This window comes from Alligator mississippiensis, chromosome 4 (genome assembly GCF_030867095.1).
Source record: "Alligator mississippiensis isolate rAllMis1 chromosome 4, rAllMis1, whole genome shotgun sequence".
NCBI classification, from domain to species: Eukaryota; Metazoa; Chordata; order Crocodylia; family Alligatoridae; genus Alligator; species Alligator mississippiensis.
The window spans coordinates 212,805,015-212,822,952 of NC_081827.1; the positions used below are offsets into that span (position 1 = coordinate 212,805,015).

At 37.1% G+C, this 17,938-nt stretch overlaps 1 protein-coding gene across 1 annotated transcript in view; it reads left to right on the forward strand.

Annotated features, from left to right (window-relative positions):
* The window catches only part of TLK1 (tousled like kinase 1), a 136,005-nt gene that overhangs the window by 100,019 nt on the left and 18,048 nt on the right, over positions 1-17,938 (forward strand). The window contains exons 10-12 of the mRNA XM_006265296.4: positions 743-879; positions 3,027-3,215; positions 9,034-9,100. Of these exons, the coding sequence (XP_006265358.1) occupies positions 743-879; positions 3,027-3,215; positions 9,034-9,100 (393 nt within the window). The remainder of the gene's footprint in view (positions 1-742; positions 880-3,026; positions 3,216-9,033; positions 9,101-17,938) is intronic.

Here is a 17,938-nt window from a genome sequence, read left to right on the forward strand (position 1 = left end):
TAAAAAATAAACACTATGTGGCATCCCCTCCTCCCCCCCATGGCCCAAAAGCTTCAAAGAAAAACAAACAGAAAAAATAGTATCCTATAAAACACATCAGAAACTGGTTGCGGGGGGAGGTTGTTTTTTTTAATCAAGTATGATAGCTCTGGTTCCTATAAGTCCCTATCTTGTAAGAGAGTGGAGGTATAGTAGAGGGTAACTATATATGGCTTTATAATGGCAGCTTTGCAAACTGTAACAGTGGGTGTTCTGGGAATGAAATGTAACAGACTTGTGCCCTGTTCTGAGGATGTTGTTGGGCTCTCTGGACTACAGTAAATCCTACAGGCACTTCAAGGCCACGTAGGCCATCCTTAGTAACCTAGTATTTTGACAACTCGGAGATGACTTATATTCCCCTATCCAAGACTTTCTCTTCCTTTTGAGTTGTGTGTTTATACCTGTGATGTTGTATCAGAATGGTTATGTTTACAAATGAAGATATTTTTTGCAAACTGCCAAGACTACAAACTCAAAATGGAAACTGAAAATAAAGCTCAGGTGTTCTTGCTCATAGTATCATACATAGAAGAATAACAGGCTATATGGGATCTTCAGCATTAATTGGAATAGAAGTAGTAGAAACTTATTTATATCCACCATTATTCGCCACTCAAAAAATGAATGTTAGATGGGGCTTTGTATGTACTGACTTTTAAACACTTTAATAAAACTAAATGCTAATATTTTGATTCCTTAGAGCACACAAGAAAAGCTGGCAAGCAGGGAGAAGAGCATGCAAGACAGATTACGCCTCGGGCATTTTACAACAGTTCGTCATGGTGCTTCATTTACTGAACAGTGGACAGATGGCTTTGCATTTCAGAATCTTGTGAAGTTAGTCAATGTTATGTTTTTAAAATTCTCAGTAATTGTCAGTTCCCTCCAGTGGATTTTTTATTACTAAGAGCTACTAGGATTGGAGCTACTTTTCATATGTAGTATTTTGCTGCGCTTTTTGAAGTTTCAGAATACAGTACAGAACTCCCTTAATCAACTGACAGAATGTAGAATGCTGAGTCCTGATGTCTTTGAAAGAAGATGATTGGGTCTCACTTGATTTTAACAAGCCTTAGAAAAAAGTGTGATTTACTAAATGAGCATCACTTAATTATTCAGCACAGTTGATAGAAAAAGTTGTAAACCTAGATCAGTGATTCTCAAACTGTGGTCCACAGACTACTGGTGGTCAGTGGAACAGTTAATGGTCTGTGGAGTGCTTGCTGGTCACATGGTGCTGGCTCCACATCCTTCATTATAGCAGCTTCTACAGACATCCAGGCTCTTCATTGCAATGAAGGAGGAGCAAGAAGGAGGAGCAAACCTAGCAGCTTCCACTAGGGGCTGCTGCTAGCATAAGCGGATGGGGGAAAGGAGCCTGTAGCCGCCAGCAGGAAAAGAGCTGCCTTAACAAGGTACTTCAGTAGAGAATGGGATAGAGGAGGAAGCATTTGGGGAAACTGGGTAGAGGGTGGAATTGGGGAGGGGGAAAAGCAATTAATTTATTATTTCAGATACATGCTTTGGGAAGGAAACTGACTCAGTGTTGTAATTATATATGGAAAGTGTGGAAACCTGAATGGGATTAATAGATGATTGTGTGGGGAGATGCTCTTAAGAAATAGACCTACATGAAATGTTTGAGAACCCCTGACCTAGTAGTATATAATGCTTTAGTTTAAGTAGCCTTCTGTGTATGTGAGTTTTTGTATGCATACCATTATTATTTGTAATATAACCCAACTGATTTATTAATGAAAACTCAGCTCCGATGTAACATCTTGTTCAGATACAACTATATTGATACTCTTTATTGACATTCCTGACTCTTTCCTTTTGTTAAGCCATATTGTCCACTTTCTCAAGATATAGTTTCTTTCCTAGTTGCAGAAAGCGTGTGTGAAGCCTCTAGAAACATTTTCCATAAGAAGTTAAAGTAATATATTTTTAAACACTGATTTATTTCTTGTGACACTCTTATATGATCCTGTTCTTCATTTATATTGAGATGATTATTAATAAAAAGTACAGCTTTTTAATTATCAATATATTAACCTTGCAAAAATTGCAAATTTTGAAAGATAATGTATTTTCTCCCATATATAATATATCTCACCTCATCTTGCCCTTCCTTCCCCCACAATAAGACCCACACCTTTGTTTTTTAGAAGGCGGAACACAAGAAAAAAAGATGTTTCCAGTCACGGCTGACTATGTGACGAGTAAATCCTTCTGGGAACACAGTGTCTAGCGAGTGTGGCATCCCAGGCGACAGACTGGTGAGGCAGCAGGAACCTCCTGGTATGGCAGTCTGTCTCCTGGAATGCCATGATCATTCCTGGACACTGTTTCCAGGAGAACTTACCTGTGTCACGCAAGATTAGGGTCCCAGGTTCTTAAAAGGTCAAGAGTCCTTTATGTAAGTTCCTGTAAATTAAGTGTTATTTCTATATCACAGGCCTTATGATACTATCATAATCCCTTCCGACCCTAACATCTATGAATCTATCAGGACCTCACTTTCTGCTTCATGCATAAGGTGCAGTGCTTAGCCAATATGGCTGAGAGAGAGTTAGCACAGGACTCCATCCCTTCAACTTTGAGTTAGATGAGTGGCAGCAGCATGTCATGCACAGTGACTCCAGGAGTGCTTTTTTCCAGCAAACAGCTTCCCTACCTAATATACAAACCCCAATTTTGGGGAAAAGGTGGGTTTTGTGTGCAAGAAAATACAGTATCAACAATGAATACACTAAGAAACAAACATCCGGAATAAGGCTATGCAAAGTCCTTTTTTATATGCCAAAAAAGTAAATACTGTATTTTCACATTTACAGTACCTTTTTAAAAATATGAAACTCTTCATTTTTTACTAAGAAATGAGGAAGTTAGTGAATTAAATCCATTGCTGGAAACCTGCTTTTTGGAATACTATTGGTTGTCAAATGTGATGAGAAATAATATATTATTTTTGGGGTTTACAGGCAGCAAGAGTGGGTGAATCAACAAAGAGAAGAGATTGAAAGACAAAGAAAGCTCCTAGCAAAGCGAAAGCCTCCATCTACAAATAATTCTCAGGCACCATCTGCCAATTCTGAACCAAAACAAAGGAAAAATAAAGCTGTCAATGGGGCAGAAAATGATCCTTTTGTTAGACCCAATTTACCACAGCTGTAAGTTTTAATGTTTCAGTTAATCTTTTACAGTTTTCTAGGTAACATCTGTTGCTTTTCAGGTAGTGGCAAGAGCATGGTCCTTAATGCCATATATTCAGTAAATTAGAATCTGACTCTGGTCTCGCTGACGGCTTGTCAAGGTTAGGGAAACTTGCTAGTTTCTGTGAAAATGCAGTACTTCAGCGCACTTCATCTTCGGTAAATTCACAAGTAAAAGCCTTGTTTTGCTCTGATGTAGTGTATCAAATATTCCCTAATCTAGATGAGTCTTTATTCTAGATTGCTACACTTATAACATCACATTTCAGTGCAGTTATGCCTGATCTATACAAGTTAAGTAACAGAGAATCAAGCCCTTACAAGTAAATTCAGTTTGTTGAAAATTATGTTAAGTCTTTTTCAATTGATTTTGAAAGGAGTTCTCTCCAACCTTTGGTGTCTGAAGGCATGCATCTAAATTAAAAATGAGCTGAAACAAAGCAAATAAAAGTTTATATCCTTTCTTTTCTGAAGAACATAAGCCTTGAGATCCTCTGTTAAAGGAGGTGCTAATTCCCATTTCATATATCAAGGGATCGTAGCAACTGCAAAATAAAAGTAAAAACTGTTAAACAGCTCTTCTTTTTACTGATGGGCATTTTTTCCTACAGAGAAAAAAATGGTGCAACTTAGTTTGAACCACAGCTGCATACATTATAAGTAGTGAAGCTGTATGAAATTTTTGAATCTGTTGAAAAGTTTTGGTCACCTAGAAACTAAAATCATTGTGAAAATATAAGTAATAAAATATTTGTAACCCTCCTAATAAGTAGCCACAAAATTATCTTGGGCAATGTTACCTCAGTAGAGAATTCATTGTGTTAGTTAATGTTAAAACATACATTTTTAATAGTGGTTTATTAATATTTGTAAGTAATCTGATTCATTAATATTTTTCAACCATTTGAATAAGCAAAATTCTTATGTAAGTATTATTTATTTTAATCTGCTTTAATAGAAATGTAACAGCGTGTGCAAGAGGCATCAGCTTAAATAACCCATCTGTCTGAAAAAACATTTTACCACTGTTATTACAGAAAACACAAATTAAATATAAAGAAAAGAATTTGAAGTGGAGGCAAGTTTTCCTGTTTTTTAGTTTTTCTTTGCACTTGACAGCTTTATTGCATATTCATTGTCACTGTATCAAAAAGCAGAGTGCTTCAGAGTCTCATAAATGCGTCTTTTAAATTGACTAGATTTCCTTTTGATTGCAATCTACTGGCCATTGGAAAAATATTGACCTTCTTGGCTGCTTTCCCAGAAGAAGCAGTGCTTGCTTCAACCCAGCTCCTCAGCGTCTATATAGATTGGGTGTTTCAGCAGGGCTTTTTGGTGCCCTTAGCTAAAGCCGATTCAATAACTATTAGATAAAAACACCAAAAAAGCCCCACTGAAACGCCCAGTGTATACAGATGTCAGGTGAACTAGGTCCAATTAACACACTGCCTGTGCTGGGCTTGGCACAGGAGCACACGGAGTTCAAAGTAAAGTGCTATTTTGGTGGGCAGGGTGGGGAGTTAATGTCTGCAAGGAACCTTTATGATCATGGAAACCGCTGCATTTTACATGTCTACTGTAGGCAGCACAATGTGGCAAAGGTGGAAAATAAGAAGTATTGATACAGGATTTAATAACTGACATTCAACCATTAGGTTGATGCCAGTAGCTTAGGGGGAAAAAAACTCTTGGATCAGCGTTCTCTGTAAGAAAATATCTCAGTAGTGCCAACAAAAAAACAGCTTTAATTTCATATGTAGCTTAAGACTTAAACAGTTTTCTCATATAAAATAGGGATGTTTCACTCTGCAACTACCTTTTAAAAATGTCCTTTAAAATAGTTCTAGAACCAGTATTGGGGTTTTTTCCAGACTATGTAGTCTTAAAACTAACTTTCATTTTTATGCAGTTTGACAATCTCCAACTCCTTATTTACTTAGGCAATAGCAATAATTATGTTAGAATTTTACAACCACAAGCTTAAGATGTTAAGATATGTTAGTGGTCTCATTACCTTTTAGCTGTGCAGAAAAGCTCTGTAATCATTTTTATTTTTTTATTACCCAAATAGAGCTTGTAAAAATTCATACTTTCTGTGTATTAAAAATCCAAGCAATTGCTATTGTTACTTGCCTTTTAATAACTTGAGTGGTGTATTTGGCCATTTTTTTGTCTTCAAATTCTCTTCACTGCTGCTTTAGTAGATGGTAATACCTGAAATAGAAGTAGAATTCATAGGAGTCATTGCATATTTAATAGTATGTGAATCTGTTGGGGTTTTTTTTTCCTCTAAACATAAAAAAGCTGCTTCTGTCTTGCCATCTCAATGATTTCCAAAATTGCTTTAAATATTTTAAATTCACATTTAATTTAAATTTGATTAAGCACTTGTATGCAAACTACACTGAATTTAAACATTAAAAGCAGTTGTTGGTTTTATAGTTGTCAAAAGAAGTTAATTGTAGTTATAGTTCAACATTTCAGCAATCAAGTTGTAGTTCTATATAAATCCATTAATCAAATTAAACATGGGTATGCAGTTGCACACCTTAGTTTGATCTTGATATAACTGCTGCTCATGCATAAGACTATCTGCCCAGTTTGTCTTACACAACTGCGTTACTCGCAAAACTCCATTATGCATCCTGGGAGCATCAGAAACCAAGGCCCCAAGGTGCCTTTACACCCAGGGCTTCAGTGGTGTTTTAAATCTTTAATTAAAATTTGTTACAGTTTTATTTAGCATAATGTACATTCTGCTCTGGAAGATGAAATTGCTGTTCCCCATTACAGAGCTAAACTCTAGTCCACATGGCTGATTGAAAACAATTATTAATTGTTCTTTTCCATTCTAGTGTTCATTTGTCATCTACTCTACCTAATTTGCCACTACTGCATTTATATTGCTCTCATCACTCTGAAAATAATGGTTCTAGTTAGTCCATAGCCAAAGGGGAAGGGGCTTTATTTATCCACAGCTGGAGGGAAGTATGGAACCACTGAGTTTAATGAACTAAAACAGAAATAATTCAGGTCTACATACACGTGTTTGATTAGGTCAACCTTTATACAAAAGAAGCGATCAGTTAGTAATGTTTGTCAGCAACAAGGCCTCTGTGCCATTTCTTTTGGTTTTGACTGTGTCATAGACATGGCAATAACTTTTGGCTTTGTTACAGGAAAGTGTGATTGAAACCAACGCTGAAAAGTTTTTTACTGCTCACGTACATAAAACAGTTTTCAAAACTATTTGAGAGTAGTACTTGAGGCTTTGTCAGGGAGGTTTTTTTCCTAGAGTAGCTAGCTATATAAAAGGTTAATGGCTTACTTTGTTCTTCTAATACAGCAAATCTGAGGTTTTTGTAGCAGACCGTCAAGATGGTATCTGGTCACCTAAGCAAACCACCAGTGCCTTTGTTTAGATGCCATGCATTAAATGAGAAAGATTGTATAGACCCGTGATTCTCAACCAGAGTGCTGTGGGTGCCCTGTGGCACCCAGTCCATGTGTGAGAAGTAAAGCGCTCTCTTCCCTCCCATCCTCCCCCCATCTGTCTCTTTGTGTCCATTGTAGCATCTCGGAGACCAGCGGCATCCCTAGCCACTCTTTTAGGGACTGCTGCCTTTGTCCTCCCCTGCCCTCTAGCACACCTGCCCACCCCCAGACTCTGAGCAGCATGCTTTGCTGTGGGCAGGTATGGGGCATTTTTACACATCCTCGGGGGGTGGGCCTTAGAGATGCTCTGATTAAAGTGCCTGCAGCATCCCATGTATCAGCGTCTCAGTGCTTCAACATGGCCGTGTAGATGCTTTAACTAAAGCTTGTTGAATGAGCTTTAGTTGAAATGCCCCGACTGCCATTTTGAAATGTGGGGACAGTGATGCATGAAACACGGAAGCTTGCTGGAGTGGACTAATTAGCAGGCCCTAGCAGACTCAATTAATTGAGCCTGCTCTGATAGGCTGTAATTACAGCACATTGGAGTAGCCTTCCGGCATGTCTACAGGCACCCATGGACAGCAGATGGCTTCACTCACCAGTGTACATGACCCCCCAGGGGACGCTGTGGACATGGGGAGTTGGGAGTCAGTGGTGGAAAGAGCAGGGCACATCAGAGTGAGGTCCTGACCCCATCACCCTTCTCTGGCACCAGCTAAATCAGTCTTTCTTAACTTTTTTAGCCTCAAGGCAGCCTCCATAAATTTTCAGAAGTTAAATTCTAACTAAGTAAATCTCATCCAGCACCCTGGGGTGCTGCAAAATTCAGAAAAGTTATGGAGGGCTGCCTTAAGGCTAAAAAGTAGACAACCACTGGCCTACACATTGTCTTCGTTTGCTAAAGTTTACTCTGGTAGCCCAAGTAACCATTGGTTTGATTTCTGAGTTTTCTTTAGTACTCAAAGAAATTTTATAAAAGGAATTGATTCAAAAGTCTCAATCCAAAATGTGTAGGGATAATAAACTCAGCAACCCTTTAAAATTTGTCCCATGTTTATTTATCCTATTCTGTGAGGATATTATATGCTTAATAACAACCCCACTGTTTATTCTGCTAGTGACTAATAAAGTATATCATCTAGAAAGTATTGTTTGGTTTCCATAGTGATTTCCTCCATTCACTCCTCATTGTTAGCCATTTTGGTCCTGCTGACTTCCTAACCACTATTTCCTCTGCTGCTCCAGGTATTCACTAGTAATGTCTGCATAGAGATGCTTTAGTTCATATCTCTGTGCACAGTTAAAATATGTGAGAGTAGGGGATCTAGTAGGCAGTTGTGTTCATTCCTATCAACATGCTTGTAATTTAGAGGGAACATTCACTTGACTATGGAAGAAATAAGAATTTTTTTCAGCAACTGCAAAGTAGAGATTATTTATATTATAGCAAGGTGTCGATTGTGATCCACTGTTGTTTGTTACATCATGATTTTGTTTTTTTAACCTTTTGTCTGTAGTTGCTAATAATTCCTAACTTTTGAGGTGAAATTTCAATGCTAAATCTATGCTAGATAGTAAGCTTTTGATCATTTGAAAAATAATCAATTCAGCTGCTCTTGGGCAAAATAGAAGGAAAATATCAGTCAGATGGGCTACTTACATTTGCTTTTGTCAAAAGATTTGAAATCTACTTATGAAAAATGCTGTCCAAATTATTATAAAGTCTATTTTACAAACAGAGCTGAACTGGAAAAGTTGGCTGAATCACCTAAGCAGTGAAAGGGTGCAGTGACCTACGTCACCAGTAATTTAACCCAGATTAAAATAACTGTCAACAATTCAATCAAGCATTTTATAAACTTATTACCAATGTATTTTTGGAGATGATGTTAACCATTTTAAATTTCTAATGAATAATATGTCACCTCTAATCAAATTAGTTGTCAATAAAATATACTGTAATTGTAAGAAAAATAATTACCTACATGGGTGTAGTGCATTGGACCTTGTGTTTCCCAAGTTGGCCTTTGGGTTTGTATACTTGTTTGTTTTTTCGCTACTTAATTTTATACTGTTTTAGGACATATTGGGCTAAAAGGCTGAGATTCTGGAATTGGAAATTTCAACCATGTAAGACAGAGGTATCAGGGATAGAGATGTCTGTTTCTCAGTTATTTCATTCTTATCTGTGTGTGTGTAGATATCAATTTCATCTTTGGGTTACCTGCTTATTAATTGCATTTTAAAATGCTAAACAATAAAGTGAATTTTTGTGCATCTTACAGTTCTTACTATCTTGTAAAAGCTATAACTTCCATGCATTTTATTGTCTTTGCAGATTAACTCTAGCCGAATATCACGAACAGGAGGAAATTTTCAAGCTTAGATTAGGGCATCTCAAAAAGGTATGTTCTTGGATTTTTGTTGTCATGCATCAAAATAAAAAGAAAATGGTGCCATAGCAGCACCATGGCAGGCTTCTTTTCAAAACTGCTTACTAGAAAGCAGTGTAGAGTTGTGTACTGAATAGTGATTTTATTCCTTCTAAATCTGGGGAGATAATGTACTGAACTTCTTGAAAGAGTGAGTCAGTCCATTTGTTACTCTGAACAAGTATTGGGGTGATTATTGTCAGGGATTATTATAGTCACTCATCGAAGGAAGGTACGTGTATAGAGTAACTCCCAGCATTGTTTTGTCACTAGTCGCGTCTGCTGCCTAGAATGTTACTGGCCATGTAATGGCTCTTTGAAATATTATGTTTCTTTAGGGCAAGCTGGTAAAGTCAGGGTGAGCTGAGGGCAGTCTACCTTCTGCAGAAAAGTATTGAGCACCTCATAAGATTAGGCATTATTGCTTTAACCTTTATTTTTTGCCTGTTAAATCACAGTTTCTTTTTCCTTATGAACAAGGCACAGCCCTTCAATTCTTAGTTACAGTGTAAGGTACAATGAATGTTACAGCAGAATGTTAAATGTGGAAAAACTAGAATGTAGATAGTGAGATTCTTGTTCACCATGCAGCAGGCTTCTTACGTTAAATAACTGTTACTTGTTTCTCCCCTACTGCCTATCAGGCTTTCATTTCTGTAGCTGCCAAATTTCAGCCAGAATCTGGAGAGTGATTTAAGTGCTCACATGGGCAGATCTAGGATTTTGAAATGCGGGGTGGAGATGGTGTGATTATCACATAATAAAATATATTTCTCTCCAGTTAAAGAAACTAGAAGTTTTAGCAATATGCTTGAGGCCTAGGGGTATATTATTCAGTTTAAGATCACAGGAAAAACAAATGTAACTTTATTGGAAGGTGCATTGACTTGCTATAGCATATATTATTTATAAAAGCACAACAAACCAGGCAAAATAATCAAATGAAAATTGCATGTAAATCTTTTAGAGTCATAAAACAAAATCTAGCCACCTTAAGTACCTTGGCAGTGCATCCAGTGCTTCATTGAAGGTTATTTCCGTACCTGAATTGATGTTCATCTGAGTTAATGTTTTCACACCTAAGTTTAGTGTTTTTAGCTAGAGTCTCCAGTGCTGTGAAATAGAAGCTACATTAAAAGAAGCAGCTAATACCAGAATTTCAGTAGAAAGAATAGCTTGATTAGCAGAGTATCAAGAGCATTAAAAATGGAGAGAGGGTAGTTAACACCTGTGGAGTGAGAAGTGTTTGGAAGGAATTGGGTAGATAGCAATGAACCACAAAGTCAAGTAGTTTCCTCATTGCTACCTGAATAGAAATCCTACTGGTACTGCCAGGCAGTTGGTTTTAAACTTTGAGTGGACCAGGAATCAAAGTTTGGGTGCAGCTGTACCCATCTGGATCTACCTTGGGTGCTCTTGTTGGGCTTCTAAAATGTTCAGGTCCAGATTAAGTTAATTGATTTGGTATTAAGTTGTGTTGAGCCTTCTGATGTCATAACTTTGAACTCCTCAAGCTAAGAAAGGAATTTGATGATGAGTTGATTTATACATGCTCAGAGGAAAGAGGGCAATGGGTTAAATATGATAGCTAGAAATTTCTTGTCCATAATGCATACTGCACATTGTGTGGTTTGTGCTGATTATAAACTTTTTATGTATTAAAATTAATTCAGCCATTTGAACAGTGCACTGTAATACAAAAATATCAAATTATTGAATGGACTCACTAGCTGAGCTGCCAGGGGCATTTGACACAGAATAGACTTACCAAATGATTCCTAATTGTATTTATCATTTCAAGGTGGAAATAAATACCTGTTATTATATAGATTAAAGTCAAAACCTGTCATTTCTATGAATCTTCAAGATGTTTCCTAGTTCAGTGTGTGTGTGTGTGTGTGTGTGTGTGTGTGTGTGTAAGAATGCATCATTCTATGATGTTATAAATGCCATGTATTGAATAAATAGCCATTACAGTATTAGTATGTGTAATATAATGGGCCAAAAGAAATCTCATGCAGTTGAACAAGGACAAGTGCAGAGTCCTGCACTTAGGATGGAGCTAGACTGTTCTCAGTGGTGGCAGATAACAGAACAAGGAGCAACGGTATCAAGTTGCAGCAAGCGAAGTTTAGGTTAGGTATTAGGAAGACTTTTTCTCACTAGGAGGGTAGTAAAACATTGTAGAACAGGTTACCCAGAGGTGGTGGAAGCTCCATCCTTGGAGGTTTTCAAAACCCGGCTAGCCAGAGCTTTGGCTGGGATGATCTACTTGGGGATAGTCCTGCTTTGAGCCGGGGGTTGGACTGGATGACCTCCTGAGATCCCTTCCAACCCTAATTTTCTGTGATTTTATATCATGTTCTGAGATAGTTTCAGGTCAGCTGGAAACATGAGAAGATATTAAAAACAAAGACTTCTTTTTTTAAGGGTGTTGGGGGGTGTGCTTGTTTGTTTGGTTGTTTGGCAAATTTAAAAATGTATAGCACCTCTTAAGCCCTTCTGCATCTTGATAAATTATACACCAAAACATGGGCAACCAAAAAAATGAAATTAAACCAAAATAGTTCTATAAAAAGGTATCTCGTTTTTACACTTGTTGTTGTGAGGTGATGCCAGAGATCCATTTTCCAATGTCACTCCATGTTTAGATGTTGAAGTCTAGAGTATAGAGTGTTCTATGGAATATATATCTACTTTTTGTGTTTCTTAAAATTTCTTGGAGAATAGAACAATACATTTAATTTTAATTTGAGTCTATATGTGTCTGTAGTTACAAAGCAAATTATAAATCCTTGCTATGTTGGGAGCAGGTATGTCAATTCTCAGACGTTTCATTCTGATAAAGGAAACAGTTTTGGCAGTCAGTGAATCAATAACACTGTAGTTGTCTTTGGCAATGTATTAAAAAGCATTTCAAATATCAGTGCATCACATATGCTTTACTTCAGTCTCATGAGCTGTCCCAGGATATACAGAGGGGCCATACATTTGAGAAGATTGAAGATTATTTTTAAAAATGTTCAGCTACTTTACATGCAAAACATTCTTTGTTCTGTTATGCAACCTAATAATTCAACTGGCCTCATAGTTCAGTAGAAGCACTAAAAAAGAGCTAAAATTAGATACTATACCCAATGTATTAGAGTTTTTAGATAAATTTGCTTGAGAACAGTTTACCTAAAGTTATCCTATTCAATTCTATTAATCTACTTCATATTAAGTACTATTCCACACTTGAATCATAAGTCAAGGAAAGCTTCACCATGGTACGGGTTCCAGTTTAAAACTAAAAAACAAAAAAAAAGGGGTGGGGGGAGGGAGAGCATGGGAAGGGAAGTAGATTTACAGGCTTTTTTTTGTTGTTGTTTTTTTTTACTTAGAACCAAAGGTTTCCCACACTTTTCCTTGCATGAATTTCATATGTTAAGTTTTTCTTTTTTTACAGTTGTATTCTGTGTATGTAAGTAAGTATACTTGTTCATTAATGGCTCAGTTGAAGCCAAACCATCCTAAGTTTTTCTGTGGCAGAATAAACATCTGTTGTGTTTTGTGTTCATATAAAAATGCATTATGTTTGAAACCTTTTTTTACCTTCAAGACATCTCCACTACTCTAAACCATGAGAAATAAAAATGTTCCATGTTAAGGTGTTGGAGTAAAACACTAGAAATGCATTGTTTTATTGCAGTAACACGTAAAGTTAAACTTTGCTTCCATAGCAGATTATATTATCTTTATACTTCTTCTATTTCCTTTTCCATTGTATTCCCTTTCTTTTTTGTTTACTTAAAAGTTTTTTTAACTTGGCTGCTTCAGACAAACTCATCTAAACTGGATTTGAACAATTGTATTTTAAGATTGGAAAATAGCAGATGATCACAACAATTTTATATGAAAGGCAATGGAAAAAAATTAAGGGCAGCAAAAGAACAAGATATGGAGTAAATAACTTTTTTTCCTGTTGCTCCTATTTTTTAAAAATTTAAAAAGCTATTCCACTTAAATTTATAGGTAATTATCACACTTCAGTTGTTGTTTTTTTAAGAAGTAGCAGTCCAATTTAGAGTACATTGCTGTTTTCAGTGATTACCTTGTTTTGATTGTCTTTGTTAACCTTTTCAGTTGTCATCATCGGCTAGCCCACTGTATATAGCAAGGGGGAATGTGTATTGAATAAAGTACTCCCCAGGTTTTATAACCATTTCCAAAGAACTTCTCCTTCTTTCTCTGTATTAAAATTATTTTTGTTGTCTGATATTTTATTTTTCTCTTTCTTTTTTTTTTTTAGTGAGCTTGCCTTTTTCTCCTCCTCCTGAGCCCTGCTATTCCAGTAATTCTTTTTAAAGAGATGGTCAAAAGGGTAGTATACTAATTGTTGGGTGTACAAACCAGGAATTCCAGTAGTATCTTAAGAAAAGGAAATGCTGGAGTAAATATGGCAGAAATTCTACATTAAGCATTAAATAAAATTGCATTTAATTGTGAATCAAAGTAGGGAAAGGTAGTTAGCTGCGTTTGTCTGAAATTAGGCAGAAGCCATGGCAGGATAGCAAATTATAGACTAACTTGGAGTAGGCTGTAGCCTTCAAAAGTTCATGCCTCTGAACAAGTTAGCTGTTCTTAGCAGCAAGGGGCTTTAGCAGCAGTTGCTTTCTGCCACTGGTGCAGAGAAACGCAGTGGATGCTTTTCTGCTGCTGCAGGTCCTTTCTACCCACCTCTGACCTGAACTGGGTCAATCCTAGGGATATGAAAGGTTAAACTTACTTCATGTTAGGTGATCATTTAACTGATAAACCCAGAGATAACCAGTTATATTACTGGTTATTGTTTAGTCCAGGGTGGAGGACAGTCTGGCAGGGAAAGGGGGAGGAAGCTGTGCAGTGCCCCAAAAGACCCAGAAAGCAGGGTAGGCAAGAGGAAGGAGGAGCAAGAAGGGAAGGGGAGGGGCAAGGGGGACTGAGATGAAAGAGGAAAAAAGCAGGTGACTTATCAATTAAGTAGTTAGCTGCTCCGAGTTGCTCCCTCCCTCCTAGCCTAGGACTTCACCTAGACTATGTTGTCTGACTGAGCTTGCCACTGCCTCTCCCTCCACCCTTCCCTCCCCTCCCCCCAAATCAAAGGGCCCTAGGTAGGAGCAGCACCCAGCAGCAGCTGTGTCTGAGCTGCTGTTATTGATTAACTGATATAATTAGAAGAGATTAAACATAATTTTTTAACAATATTTACATCCATAGTTAATTGAGCCCGCAGCCTATAAAAGTTGCCAACAGCTGTCCTGAAGGAATTAATCTTTGCCAGTTTAAATTTTGTGGGATTGTTGACAACAGAATCTTCTCAGCTGTATAAGTTTAAACATTGGAAATCTTACTTTAATAAACTAAGGCCCCTGACAGATGTCAATTTAAAGATGTGATGGAATCTGATGCAGATTCCCAACAATCACATTTCCTGCCATGCTGCCCATGCATGGCAGGAAGTGTTATTGTAGAATCCAGCATCAGATCACATTGTGCCATATTGCTTGTTCAAGGGGAGCCTGATCCTAGGCCCTCCCTGCACCAGTGAGTTAGCAGGCTTGGCCCCTTGCACTCTCCTGACTGAGAGCCCCTATCAGCTGATCAGAGCTCCCGGCCTCTGGGACATGCAGGAGGATTTCTAGACTCCCATGTGCTCCAAAGGCTGGGAGCACTTGGCCATACATTCAGGTAAAGGCGTGATAGGAACCAGCCATGAAATCATTACACACATTGTGTTACATGCACTATGTGTAATAGCTTTGAGGCTGGTTCTTTGTTTTTTTTATGCCATTAATTGATTGAATGTTTGCCCAGGTCACTACTTAAAGATGATATTAACCATTTAATCATGTCTGAAGTGTAAAGTCTGTCAGGGGCCTAAATTAGCCTGACTTGAGGATGATGATACTGTTTTTTCTTTCTTTAAGAAATATTGATAAGGAAAACCTTGAATGTCTAAGAGAAATTTGTCACTGGAGAGAGAGGCTACATGAGTATAGTTCTGTAGAGCAAGTGTTTTAAAAAGAGCAATGAATTTTTATACTTTTGTTTTTGCTAATATTCTGTAGGGATTTAATACTGTAACTTGACACACTTAATGCAGCATCTAGAGGAAGGTACTGTTGGGAGGTCATGTAAAATGCAGTTTGACAAAATATGGTTGCACTTTGGATATCATTGTGGTTGTGCATTGACTCAGAAGGGGCTTGGTTCTCTTCTGCCAGTTTTGGGTATGCTGAAAAGCAGTTTTGGGAAAAATCTTTTTGATACAAATTTCTTCCCTTATTGGAAGAAAAAAATGTTGGTGTCACCTTTTTGGTTATCATTTTCCATTCCTGTCTGTTGGTAGAGAGAGCTTCCTCCACCTTTTTTGCCTAATGCTCCAGTGCTATGTGTTGCACTGTGCCTGGATTCTTTTCCTTCTCTTCCTATGTACTACTTGCTCCTTCTTTTCATTCTTAAAATCCTTGCCTATTTCTTCTCTCTCTTCCCCCCTTTTTTTTGTGCTTCACAATAGTGCTGCTATCACCAATCTTCTCCTTTCCCTGACCCCAAGGAAATTCCTTCCCTGCTAGTGATTCTTGTCTTGAAGAATGTTTTTTTACTTCATTTTATATTTCAGTGATGTGAAACAGGTAAATATCTGATTCTGGTTTAAAGGTATTCCGTGAGTTAGTGTCCAAAATAACATGTAGAAACAGTATAACCAGCCTGTTTTCCTTGAACTATGAACAACTTTTTGAGAACCACTGAATTGCATTTTGTTAATGAAAAAAAATCCTTAAGAGATGCATCTGAAGGTTTTTTGTTAGCCTTTGGGGAAATGATGAATAAAACACACAATTGTGTTTTTAAAATTTATTTATGGAGTAGTATTAAGTTATATGGAGCTATATATTATTTCAGGGCATTCAACTATACTGTAAAGGTGAATCTAAATATTCAAAATATTTAACACTGTATATAAAAAGAGAATGCAGATGATACTGTATAGTTGGAGAAGCAAGTAATCCACCCAGTTGTGTCAGCAAAAAATTAATCTTTTGTATCATCTTCAGATGTTGAATATTTGGGATTTGGTCTTTTTTCTCAAAATGAGAATCTAAAATAGACTTTGTTTTTACTGCCTATCATAAGAAGAGACTCGAGGTCGGTGGAAAAAGTTATTTTGATACATCTGAGTCTTAAACCCACTGGGAATATGTTCCTTTAATTTGTTTCAGGTAACAATTAAATTTGTGCCAGTTATCCAGTTCAGCTAACACTTCTTTTAGTGGGTGTCACTTTAGCTAGAATAATTCCATAATTGTTACGTTTTTGTGTGTAGATAGATTTCAACTTTTCTTATTTGTAAAAATCAACTGAATTGTTATAATTCTTTCAAAAATGTTTCAGTTTACATATAAGTGTTAATGGCAGAGCCATATAGAGTACAAATATGTAACAAACAGCATGGGTAGGGACAGAAATTACATGCAAACTGATATAAATGATCAGAAACCAGTTCAAATATGTAACACAACAGAATTTCCGTGCCTATAAACTGTTTTCAAAATGGCTGAAACTATTTTAAAATAAACCATAAACCTGGAGGATGGATGTAGCATCAGACTTAACTGATTTAGGTTAAATCGGTTTATTGAGCGTCTGTCCCAGATCCCCTCCAGATTCAAGTTGACTCACAGCCCCCCCAGCCATCCTCGGGCTTTGCACCTCCCCTACAAACCACCCCTCTCCTCCTCCCTAGCTTGTGTCCTGGGCCACTGCAGGCATGTGGCAGCATTTCTGGAATCAGAAGTGAATGTCTGTTCACTTGTTTATCAGTTCAGTCTGGGCAGTTTAACTTGCAATGATTGAATTGATTCAGCCTTGAGCTTTTTGACTGTCTATACTTGGCCCATATGAAGAATATGAAAAAATAGTCCCTGATAGGTTTGGGGTTTTTTAATTTTTTATCAGAGTTAGATGTTTTTGTTTGAACAAGCATTGATCAGTTTACCAATAATCACATTCCTCTTGCCTCTTGAATGTGTTGCCGTAAAAGTTTGCAGTGGCAAGGTGATGTATTCTGTTCCCTTGTTGGGTTTTTCCTCTGGGGTAGAGCTGCCAACTCTGTCTCCATTCAGGTCCAGCTTGTGGCAACAATAGCTTTCAGTAACCTGACAGAATTGTTTGCTGTATTGCACAGCAATAAAGTGAATGCAGTTGGTCTATAGAGGAAATAAAATGTTAACACAGTGCTGGATACTTTTCAATATGTTTTCACAATGAGTCTTCTATTTTATACAGAAAAACAAAAATTACAGGCTGGTTAATTTTAATACAGCTATGTGCTCATCTGTCTTCTGCCAGCAAATTCTTTAAAATCTGTCTTGAGTCACAGCTTTATTACATTAGTTCTCTGCTAACATACATAAGCTTTGAGATCTCATTTTCCTTTGTTTCAGTATGGACCTGTAATTTAAAAACACTTCGCATTGCTGCACAGAAATCCTTCACATGCTTTGTTTGGTTGTGTTAGACACAACAGCCTTGTATACTGTACATGCCAACTCTAATATATCTAAAGGTTACAACTCATATGCAAGTTGGAGGGCAGGGCATAACAGTACAATTTTTGTTGTCACTTAAGAACAGAAATCAAGACTACTTTACCACATTTTTTGTAATAAACCTTTTTTTAAAAGGTGTTATACAGTTAAATCTTCTTTTTAGGAATGTTTATTTTAAAATAATTTACAAATACTTTAATCTGAAGAATGATCAAAATATTACTGAATTGGGATACCA